This window comes from Pelobates fuscus, chromosome 4, assembly GCF_036172605.1.
Source record: "Pelobates fuscus isolate aPelFus1 chromosome 4, aPelFus1.pri, whole genome shotgun sequence".
Classification (NCBI taxonomy): Eukaryota; Metazoa; Chordata; class Amphibia; order Anura; family Pelobatidae; genus Pelobates; species Pelobates fuscus.
The window spans coordinates 338,208,343-338,220,922 of NC_086320.1; the positions used below are offsets into that span (position 1 = coordinate 338,208,343).

General features: G+C 38.3%; 1 protein-coding gene across 2 annotated transcripts in view; it reads left to right on the top strand.

Moving 5' to 3' along the window:
• Positions 1-136: 136 nt before the first annotated feature.
• The window catches only part of PEX1 (peroxisomal biogenesis factor 1), a 42,597-nt gene continuing 30,153 nt past the window's right edge, over positions 137-12,580 (top strand). For both annotated transcript variants that reach the window (XM_063452444.1, XM_063452445.1), the window contains exons 1-6: positions 137-294; positions 4,528-4,671; positions 5,459-5,542; positions 5,641-5,755; positions 9,377-10,116; positions 11,625-11,744. In XM_063452444.1, the coding sequence (XP_063308514.1) occupies positions 190-294; positions 4,528-4,671; positions 5,459-5,542; positions 5,641-5,755; positions 9,377-10,116; positions 11,625-11,744 (1,308 nt within the window). In that variant the 5' untranslated portion in view covers positions 137-189. The remainder of the gene's footprint in view (positions 295-4,527; positions 4,672-5,458; positions 5,543-5,640; positions 5,756-9,376; positions 10,117-11,624; positions 11,745-12,580) is intronic.

Sequence of the window (12,580 nt, forward strand, 5' to 3'; positions counted from 1 at the left end):
TTGATGTAAAATCCATCGCAGATATCAGTTTAAATTAAAGGTGCAGTATGCCTGAAAGTAGTTTTTTGTGTGACTATACAGGTTTAGTAAATGTACTATCAGAGACCTCCCCCCCTTGCTGAGTGGGTCGGTCTGTCCGCCGGTGAGCCCTGGCTGCCTGTGCTGATGTGATGAGCTGCAGTCTGGGTGATGATTGGAGCGGGGTTGGTTGGGGTCTCCGTGAGGCTGTGCCGCTCCAGGGATTCCTTCCTGCACCTCACACCCGAGCTCAGAGCCCAGCTCCGCCTGGAGCAGGTAACACCTTTCCCGGGTCTGCCCCCTCCATGGCTGCCAGGTGCAGGGGGGAGGGGTACCTACCTGCTGTGTTTACCTACCTAGCTGTCACCTTATACCCCAGCACTGTCTATGAACCCAGCAATCCAAAGCTAGATTCACATGTAATGAGGATTCTATATCAGATAGAGTTCTGGGACAAAGTTCTAAAAGTGGAACACTCAGCTGGAACTCTGAATTTCTCATAATAATATACCCTCCCCCCCAATATATCTTGGCTGAAAATGATAATGTAGAGTCTAGATCACAGGTTTACCAAGGAAGTGTATATGGTGCCAAAATAGCCAAATTTTAAAAAATAAATAAAAAAATCTCCAACTCACGTTTTTGTCCTTTTTAAATAAAATGTTTTTTTTTTAATCTTGTTCAGCTATTTAGAACCTACATATGTGTTTTGCTGGTCTACTCTCACTATTGACAGGGCTATTCAAGTTTAAATTGTTGGGAATTATGTTATGGTACTTTTTAAAAGTAAACCAAAATGTTTAAATGTCTATCTGTTCCTGTCCAAATCAATAAAACTGAATTGCGTATATACGCTGAAGTAATTAAGTCTGACACACAAGGTTCAGGTTAAAATAACTTCGAGAAAGTTTATTGGCAAGTGAAGAAAAAGCGGGCGCGCAGGCCCTTTTAAGAGGCATTTTGCGTCATCATTGATTATTAGAATATCAGCAAATAAACATCATCAACTGTTTAGTTGTTAAGTGTCGGGGTTAGTGTCTTACTTATTGGTTAAAAAAATTAAGAGGTTAGTCCCGTGCCCACCCACCAGAGGTGGGATTATTCTGGACACGGGTGGGGATAAGGGGGTCTTGAGCGTCATTTTACACGGTCAATGGTATCAGGCTTCATGTCCAGGTGCAAGGTCTCTTATGAATAGAACATTTCATTACTACTGTGTTCTCGTGGCCTTCAAACTATACTATCTTACAAGTTTTAAGGAGTAGCCAGCAAGTTTTAAGGAGTAGCCAGCAACTCCTGGTGCCTGTCCTTGCAGGGAGCACAGTCTTTGTCTACTATACTAATTGGGTTGAGAAGTTCAGTCACGTAAGGTAGTTTTAAAATGAACAAGTTAAGTCATGAGGACAAAATGGAGGATTGAAGAAGTCAGGTTAGGAGGACAAAATGGAGGATTGTCACAATATAAGGTTAAAATGGAGTTAGTACAATAATTCAATACAAGTACAATAAAGATTTTTAATAATCCCACATCAATTATACTACTTGAATTCTCTGCATTAGGCCGTCATAGCAAAAATGGACAAATTCTCCAAGCCAGCTGGGGTTTATTAATGAAACGTAGTGGTTAAATGAAAACCAAATGGTTAAATTCAGGCTAAAATAGCCAAGGTGGGACTATAAGCTGGAAAAACTTTCCAAATCCAGTATGTTTTTTACCTAAATTGTCTCTTTTGTCACGATAGACACCAAAACAACTTTAGCTTAAAGGGACTCTCCAATGCCAGGAAAACCTATCCGTCTCCCACCCCCCATCCCATGTTGCTGAAGGGGTTAAAACCCCTTCAGTTACTTACCTGAATCCTGCGCCGATGACCCTTGGTGCTGGCTCAGGCTCTGCCCAAGCTCCTCCCCCATTGAAGTTAGCCAGCGGGGGAGACCTAATTCACATGCGCAACAATGGCGCCGCGCGCGCGCATTAGGCCTCCCCATAGGAAAGCATTATTGAATGCTTTCTGATAGACAGCCACTAGAAGAGGACGTAACCCTGCAAGGTAAACATTGCACTTTATAAAAACTGCAATAATTAACCTTGCAGGGTTAAGGGTGGTTGGAGTTGGCACCCAGACCACTCTAATGGGCAGAAGTGGTCTGGGTGCCTGGAGTGTCCCTTTAACTTTATTGAATATACTCTTGGGCACTCAAGAATTACCGGTAAATACAATATTTATTTATAAAATATTTTACCAGGAAGGATACATTGAAATTTCTCTCATTTTCAAGTATGTCCTGGGCTGAAATGATATTTTAGAGTCTGGATTAATCTCAGGTTTGCTTATTGTACTGGGTGTTGACTGGGGAATTGTACATTATGCCAAAATAGCCAAATTAAAAAAAATATATATACAAATCTCCAATTAACACTTAAAAAAAAATAAAAAAAAATGTGTGTATATATATATATATATATGTACACCTGAAATACTAGATGGGTCCTAGGTATTTCACTTGTGTCACCTATATGTTATAAATGCTATCATATCCATCTGCCCTAGCTCATGGCAGCCCATCCTTAGCGTTCTGCATATTTCCAATGGCATTAGGGAAAATAGTGAAAAATACTTTACACACCCACTTTAGAGAGTGATTATGGTCTCATAACTTATTTTACAAATTGTGTCTACGTGATTTTACCTGTGTTCTAAAGTAAAACCTTTGATCCTGGTAGTAAAAATACAGACAGGTGAAAGGATGTTAATAAGTGACTATATCGTGAACAAACGCAGAATTTCAAACCAACAGGGATTTGTAATAAAAGGTGCAGGAAATTTGAAAAGGTTTAGTTCTTGCTCGAAAAAAACGAAAGGAAAAAAGTTGTCTTTGTTCTCAATGTATTTCTTTTTGTTCCCCATTCCTACATTTAGTCTATATTGAAAATTGGAACAAAAAAAATGTTTGTGAAAGAAACAAAGGAGGAACACATTTTCATCCATAATTTTAGTGGTTTGCTCTTTGGGTTTATTGCTATTATATTATTGATTAAAGGACCACTATAGTCACCCAGTCCACTTCAGCTCAATGAAGTGGTCTGGGTGCCAGGTCCCTCAGGTTTTAACCCTGTAGCTGTAAACATAGCAGTCTTCCTGACAGCCGCTACAGGCACTTCCGCGACGCTCAATGCGAAAATCACATTGAGCACGCAGAACGTCCATAGGAAAGCATTGAGAAATTCACGTAGACACATTCGGCTTCACTCAGGAGCTGACGTCGGAGGGGGGAGGAGAGGTCACCAGCGCAGAGGGAGCCCGGCACTGGATTAAAGTAAGTAACTGAAGGAGTTTTAACCCCTTCAGTCCAGGGGGGCTTAAGGACTATATAGTGCCAGGAAAACGAGTTTGTTTACCTGACACTATAGTGGTCATTTAAGCATATTCTACTGTATCCTTGCAGTTAGTACCATCTCCTCACCTTTACTTAATTGGAGAACCTCAGTATGTGCTACCCATAGAGCACTGGGGGTTTTTAATCACAGAATTGTAGTGAAGTTAAAATCAGATTGCAAAATTGGATGTATTCATTATCAGTAATTTAAAGTGAATCTCCAAGATTTTAGGTACTTTAAACAAAATGTTACATTTACTTTTCGTTGCTGTCCAATCACAGGCTTCCCAATGCTTTTTGTAAAATAAAAAAAAAAGGGGGGACACACTCTTCACACACAAAGCACTTCAGCAAACTGAAGTGCTTTTAGGGGTCTGCAGTGTTCTTTTAAGAGTCAAACTATTATCGAGCAGTTCCGCACTTACCTGTGTCATTGAGGTTCCTGCAATCTGGCTGCTCTATAGCGATGGCATTCAAAGGCACTACTTTCACATTAGCAGTATCAAGTCTATTAATCTTTGGATGCAATTCATTTACTAATAGTGGCAATATGAAGTTGATGAATTCCATCCAATCTTGATGTTGTTAAAGGGACACTATAGGCACCGAGACAACTTCAGCTTATTGAAGTGGCCTGGGTGCAGTGTCTGCATGAGGACTTCCAGCGCCACATATTTCCCCCTAAGAAAGCAATAACTCAATTCTTACTTATGGGCCTAATGGGCACACTGCACTGGGCGTCCAGGCATATTAGCAAACTCCTCATCGAGTGACGTTGGAGGAGGCGGAGCCGCGACCCACTGTATGTATCCCTTTAAAGTGGAAGGGACCTTGGTAAGTAACAAAAAATTGAAAAATTGTAACAATGGGATAGTCCTAGAGGACTGCTGGCACTGTAACTGCTTCAGGGTTCTGTAGATATTATGGTGCTTAGAGTGTGTTTATAGATGAGTTGGAGAATTCTTTTTTTTTTTTTTGCAGATGAGCTAATTTACCTCAAACTTTTCAAAAACAAATTTGGTACAATTTTGAGCTTAGTGAAAATCATCTAGAGATTAGTATACTTTATCTTAACACTAGAGTAAAAGCTGTTTTTTTTTTATAACCAATGGATATATTTTTTTTGTGTAGAATCATGCCGTGGAGGTGTCATGGGGCGAGAACCCGGTCTATCTGGGTTGGATTGAGACTCGGAGTAGAGGTGATTCAGGGTATAACTCCGTGGAGTTGAACAGGCAATTTGGGGAAACGTTGGGCCTCTCAGATGGGCAGCAGGTATGTTACAAAGTAATGCTCAATGTTTTATTTTACAATATTGTTTCAGTTATACGTTTAGTAGGGATTATATTGAAAGTGAAACTTTCTTACATTTTTTTTTATTGCGTTTTGAATTGTTGTATTTTGTATTAAAATATTTAACTTTGCAAAGTTGGATTGACCATAACTACGTATTTAATTTAAAATGTATTACAATTTTGAATTGGTTAAAGGGACACCCCATGATAGACTTAATGTATTCGTATATTAATGCTGTCTATAAAAAGCACAACAACAATAAACAAAATCCAGAATTTTCTGCAGAACCTCAGGCTGTGTATGATTTACAATAAGCTCTAATTGTACTAAGAACTGGCTAATACTTACTATACATAAGCAGTGGTTTATAGGTACAGTAAGGCTTTCTGGGAGTTGTAGTTGACTTGTTCGCTTTTTGCTGGATAAAGCTTACAGCTGTACTACAACTCCCGGAGTCCCAAGTTATGACATCATGTACAGCAATACTTTAATGGAAAACATTACAGGGTGAATTGGAGGGGGCAGACAGAAAGTGGTCATGAAGCATTACTAATTAGTATTTACAAAAATAAAGCTTGAGCAAATAAATAAATAAATAATTCACAGGGTTATTGAAGTGAGAATTCTCAGAAATTCTAAGTAAATTTCACATTTAAAGCCCAAGGAGCCAAACTGGAAGCATAGCTGATTGGGAGAATTCTCAAAGTTTTGCCAGTGTAACTATAGCATGACCTACTCAAACATGTGCCCATTTGATTATCCTCAGGTTTTCCTGAAGCAGTGTTCCAATGTCGTATCTTGTAAGGAAATCACAGTTGAACCCCTATCCTCTGATGATTGGGAAATACTGGTAATGTCAACAAAAAATTATGTCTTCATATTTGTGTTTTTTTTTTATTTTATTTTTATCATGAATACTGAATATTTATTGTGTAAACCTTGCTTTAGGAGCTTCATGCATCTGCCCTTGAAACACAACTTCTAGATCAAATTCGTGTTGTTTATCCAAAGGCCATCTTCCCAGTATGGGTTGATCAGCACACGTGTATCTACATTCAGATTGGTAAGTTTTTGTTTTTAGTGTAAGAGAACGCAATGTACAATTAGAAAACTAGTGAAGCGAGAATATCGACCTTAATACAGAACAAATTAATTGCTTTTATGATATCAGAATTTACATTTTACCGCTTTTTAGAACAAATTATGCATCTGATCATTTTTTAGTTTTTTTTAAGGCATTTTATATTTTAATAGTGTGGTGGAAATTCTCCTGTGTTACATTAAATAAAGGGTGTTATTCATCAAGGCAATAAGGGAGTAACTGGGGTCTAAATGTGGAGAAAATCACATTACATATCCATAGAGACTGTGCCTTACTGGGCCACAGTATAGCTTCAGTTTTATCTTGACTTACAAGGTCATTAATACCTTGATATTAATGGCTATTATATAAAATAGTATGATTTGACCAACTAAAAATTGTAAGTAAATGTTATGTTTTGGGTGTTTTTCTGTTATGCATTTTACTGCTGCAACACTTAATTGGTTAGTATATGAAAATCAAAGGTGCAATCTCTTTGGCTGGTTTTAACTATTGAGAGGATAGATTCCATTTACCATCCATAAAAATATGCATATCACATGACTTTCAAGTAGAGAAAAGAGAGGAAATATTAGAGGTGGACAAAGTCTACCTCGAAATTCCTAAAGGGTTACAGAGATATCAAGAGGGCATGGACCCCGTATGGCATTAAAAGAAAAAGACTAAAGTGAAAATGGTTGTTCCATTAAAGATGGAAAAATTGGACCCCCATTTCACCAAAAGATATCTCTAAAAAATTAGAATAAATATACGGTATAACCTTTATTAAGCCGCTTACGGACAAAACAAAAAATAAGTGAAGTAATAGTGATACACTCGTGAAAAATACAAGTGAATTAAAAACTGGGTAGATGTAGTATGGATATTGTCCAGAGGTGATCGAGATGGCAGTGATATCCGAAATAAAGTTAAGGTACAAAGTACAGTATGTAGTACAGTATAAACTACATCGGATATCACATACGCCACATTCCTCTAGAACTAAGTATCCCCAGTCTGTAGGACTGTATAGGTAGCTCGGCTATAGAGGTGGGACTACACCGTAAGGCTGGAGGAAAGTGTATAGCGGTAATATCACTCTATGCTTAAATTGAGTAATAGTACATAGGAAGCTGTTTAGTCAATGAAAAACGTAATGACAGCACCTAGGTATATATACGTATACACAATATTATCCAGTGAATACTATCTGATATCCAAGAGTCTCCTTGTAGTCGTTTAATATAGCCTGGATATAAGTTTGGTAGTGGATAGATAGTAATTCACTAAATAGAAACAGCAGTGAAGGAAAATATCTCAATATATCAATAGAGGTGTGAATATATAGTACTTAAGAGTAAGTTTGTGAGTATCCCAAAATAAATGGTTAGGAATATACGTCCTATACACAAACTGGTACTTGCCAACCACACAAAGCTCTCCCAGATGCACAGACCACTTCAGTAGATATACAACCAATAAGGTTGATATTAGAGTAAAAATAAGGTCTAGCTCATGGGTAAATTCCCTACACACTGCTGCTTCAAGGCAGCCTCACACTGACCAGAATGAACAGACTGTCTAACTGACTAAGGAGAGTAGCTGCTTCAGGAACGTCCAGCACTGAAAGGGTACACACATACTATCATACTGGCTGAAAAGAGTGGCTCGGTCTGTCTCCTAATACCCTTGAGTGCTGCTGCTACATCACTTATCATACGGGCAGTCTGGTATAACACATGCCTGAACATTACATTCTATAGCCGAGCTACCTATACAGTCCTACAGACTGGGGATACTTAGTTCTAGAGGAATGTGGCGTATGTGATATCCGATGTAGTTTATACTGTACTACATACTGTACTTTGTACCTTAACTTTATTTCGGATATCACTGCCATCTCGATCACCTCTGGACAATATCCATACTACATCTACCCAGTTTTTAATTCACTTGTATTTTTCACGAGTGTATCACTATTACTTCACTTATTTTTTGTTTTGTCCGTAAGCGGCTTAATAAAGGTTATACCGTATATTTATTCTAATTTTTTAGAGATATCTTTTGGTGAAATGGGGGTCCAATTTTTCCATCTTTAATGGAACAACCATTTTCACTTTAGTCTTTGACTTTCATGTATATAGTTACATTTCTGTAAATAATCTGAACTTAAGCCAAAACCTTACTATACATTTATACATCTGAACAGAAATAAGCATTACAAGAGTCTTAGTGTTTTATAAAGGAAAGAGGAACATGGTTTAGTAAGTAGTACAGTTTAGTGGAAATAATTACCCATGTATAAAATGAGGTTAATAACCTAATTGTATTTAGTTTCTTTCTCAAACTAAATTTGTTTTGAATTTTTAAAGGGTTATTTAAAGCACAATGACCACTTCATCGACTTGAAGTTGGCATGGTGCTTGGAGCCTGTATGTGCAGCATATGGCATTGGAATGCTGCACTTACTGACATTAATCCTATAGCTGCCGGAATTATAACTCCACCTTCTGCAGCGTCTTTAGTGAGCCCAGAACAAAGTTCTGGATTGGTAATGTCAATTCTTTGCAAAATTGGTGTCTGACACCAGCATACTAGCACCAGACAGACACTGTCTCTAGCCTCTCTGTCCTCCCTTCCTGACTAACCTCCTCCAGCAAGGGAGAACTTCTCCCTCAGCAATGGAAAAAAGGTGCTTTTATGCATTTTCTTTATCACTAGTCTTCTGGTGTTTGAGGTTGGGGGTTACTACAACCAAAACTGTTTTTTGGTTGGAGCAACCCTTTAAAGGGACATGCAACACTTGACAATATGTTATTTTAAACCAGCAAGCAGACACTTTTAAACAAATATACAAACCAAAATATAGCAAGAAAAACTTTGAAAAGTATGTAATAAACATTTATAAACATACAATAAACTTGGTCAGTTTGCATTGCTGGGCACACCTCTAAGCTAGGGGAGTTTTTTTTTACCCCTCCTCCTCACCCCCCTCCCATGCCCACCCTCACTAATCCAGTTCAGACCAGTCCCCTAATGACAGAAACAGGGCATCATTGCAGTAGCAGCAACCCCCTCCTCATTCTCCCTGCACTTTCAAACACAGCAGGTAGAGGTAAACTTGACACCGGAGTCTGCTCTGCATGAATCACACTGATCAGACTTCCTCTCTCCTCACTTGTCAGGATGTTGCAAGGTGACGGGATCTTCAATCTGCACATATGTGACACTCTCAGGCATGGCCAATGCAATTTTTAAGCATGAAAACAAATATTTACAGCCTGCAGAGTGAGGCAGCTGTATCATTTAAAGCTAAAGCTTTTGAATGAGACAGTTGTTTCAGAATGATGCATGCGTCTTTATGTGATAAAGAAATATAACTGGGCACATCGTAAAACCTGGATCACAGGGTCCCAGTTCCTGAGAGCATGGCTCAGAGAGCATGCACAAAGCCAAGAAATATTACTAATTAATTTAGTCTACACACACTATTCTGTGCTTGGTGTAGTGTATGGAATTTGTAATGCTAAAGCACAGTTCCTTTACGTATTCATTGGAACTTGTACCAACACAGCTTGTTACATGGGATTTTATTTATTTTAGGTGCTCTGAGTCCTCCTGCAAGTTATGGCAGATTGGAACCTCTCACGGAGTTAATCGTAGCTCCGAAAACCAGAGGCTCTGAAGCTTTTTCACCGCTAAGGTCAGATGAGTTTTACAGAGGATCGAGAAGTATTCAAGATCCGAAAACAAGTGTGACAACAGGGACAAGCAGTGGATCTTTGTCAACTGATGGAGAAACTGGACTTGTTGAGACAGAGAACATTCCCAGTGAGCCAAGTATATGGGACACACTAGGAAATTTATTTTTGAATGCCATAGGAAGGAAATCCTCAACATCACCCGAAGCGAGTGCAAAAGATTTATTTGCAAGGACTTTGCTACGAAGTATTGACTTGGAAGCAGTGTTTAGAGTATCTAATAGTGTTCCTCCTATTATAAGGAGTAGTCAGGCATACAGTGACCACTTGAACGATAACACGGTCCAGGTTTTCTTATGGTACCCAGAACCTCCAGGTTTAATATCAGATGTTGTATTATCGTTTGGGCATATTGTAGAGCTTCCATCACCCAAAAGACGAAGGGAAATTGCAAATACTAAAGCAGAAGGACATGAAAAGAGCAAAATAAAACCTGAGGATGCAGAAAAAAGCACACCTGTGGGAGTCGGCACTCAGAGATCCAAAGAAGTAGTGAAGATTGTTTGGCATGGCTTTGAGGACCTAAAAGATGTAATAGAGTATGATACCAGGAATGGAAATACACATATTGCGAAAGTTTGGGTCAGTGATTATTAGCGTTTTGTAATGATGAGATTGGCCCGTGAGATGCATTGTATAGAAATTGTAACAAACTCAGCACCATAACCACCACAACATGGTCTTGTAGTTATGTTACCAATAGTCTCTGAATGCTGTCCCATGGAGCTGTCCGCCACATTAATAATTTAGAATTTACTCTCTGTTACCTGTATTGATTCTGTCCACCTACCCACCCCCTAGGCTGGGCTAAACTGCTCACATCACTCAGCCTGCTAGACTTGTAGAAGTGTAAATTTGACGTTATCAATGCAGCCGAGTGCTGTGCAAAGCCCGCTTTTTATATCTATCTATTTATTTAATTATTGTCACACTCCTGGCAAAACCTTGACAAATAGCTGTAGGACACCATGCGTAGCATCTTTGCATAATAAAAATTGCACATGGTTATGTTGGTTTGACTGCACCTTTGATAACTGATATTGGCTCTGCTGTGTCTGTCTCTTACATGTGCATACTTGCCCCAATATCTTAAAGGACAACTGTCATCTGATTTTTACTTTTTTTTCTTTTAATTACATTTAATGAATGTTTTTCATTTATTTGTTTTTTAATGATGTGTATTTATTTTTAGTCCTGTAAATAAGAGAAAGGGGAGGACTGGTCTGAAGTATATATATTCTAATCTGGCTATGGACTAAAACCATATATTATTTTAGCCTAAGGTTTGGTGTTGTCTTTTCAATTCACCACAATGTCTTGTTTATTGAATGCACTTAGGTTCTGTAAAACTGATTATTACTGTGATTTCATATATTTTATGACTTGCCTTTTATAATGATGTAGACCAGTTCTCAAAATGTTAAAGCCTTCGACTAATGCAAATTTCAGCCCAGACGAGTAGAAATTCACTCTTGGTGAATGCACCATGGACACTCCAGGCTTGCAGTGGCGAGCAACTTTTAGGGCTTGGCTAGTAGCATAGGGCTTGATATTTTAAGCCCAGGTTGACTACGTGCGACACATTTTCATTAGAAACATTTAACTATTGGCTGTGTAAGTTTTTTTTTTTTGTTTGTTTAGTTTGTTTTTTTATTATCAGTATTGCTTTGGAATGATTTTGATTTGAAAAACCATGTTTCAGCCGAGCTACTTGCACAAGGTGTACTAAATTGAAGGGACACTTCACTGCCCAACTACAAAATAAATAAATCTTGTATCCTGAGCTTAGCTCCACTGAGCTAAACAACCAGGAAGTACCAGGACCACTACAGAAATATCCCAAACAATAGATAGTATTTAAAAACAATCCAAACCAACAGAGGGGCCAATATAATTGTTATCTGTCTATCATACACAGAGTTCAATAGGGATATCAGTTTGCAGTTTTAGAAATTAGAATTTTTATATTGGTAGTTTGAATTGTCCAGATCAGCAGTGGGAAGTCTAGGCATTGCAAATTGAGCAATTTTGAAGTTTTAGCAGTCATGGTTATGGTTTTGTTGTGGTTTATTTTTACAAATTAATTTCAGGTTCCAGAGACCTTAAGAAAGAGATTGAATATTAATGTGTCTTCAGCGGTTCATATACAGTCATGTGACTCCTTTCCAAAAATCTCTGCCTCAATTACGCTCCAACCAACAGAATCCTTGGTGAGTAAATGCTGTATTTAACCTACACTCAAAGTTTGAATGATTAGACAAAAGCCTGCATACATGTAAACCTCATGTATAGCAAACCCAGAGTCTTGTGAAGTTATTTATGTATTTGTTTTAATTTGATTTCTTATTTAACTCGGGATGTGAACAGTACTTAAAACTCCACACAAACTATATTTATATAAAAAACGATTGGTGTTTATTTATTTTCCTTAGTTTTTTTTTTACAAAAGTGATATAACTCCTAAATGGCAGAGAATTAACCAGCGAGACTGCAGGAGCATGATCTATACACCAAAACTGCTTCATTAAGCTAAAGTTGTTTTGATGTCTATACTACACCTTTAAGCTCTGTCCTTTCTACTTGGGAGTCGTCATTGTTTATCTACAGTGTATTTTGCTTTTTTTTCTCCTGGTAATGACACCATGTACTGGTCTGTTTTCTTGTAACTTTATATTAAAGATTTAGCAACTGCATCATATTCCAGTTCAGTCCAGGCACAATCGGTGTAGTTAAAGGGACACTCCAGGCACCCAGACCACTTCTTCCCATTGGAGTGGTCAGGGTGCAAACTCCCACTATTCTTAACCCTGCAAGTGTAATTATTCCAGTTTTCTATAAACTGCAATAATTACCTTGCAGGGTTAACTCCACCTCTAGTGGCTGTTAACCCTGCAAGGTGGAGGTCACTAGACAGCCACTAGAGGGAACTTCCTGCTCTATAGCACAGATTATCTGTGCAAGAGCGTCGCTCAAATCCCCATAGGAAAGCATTGAAATTAATTTTCAATGCTTTCCTATGGGGAGACCTAATGCGCATGCGCGGCAT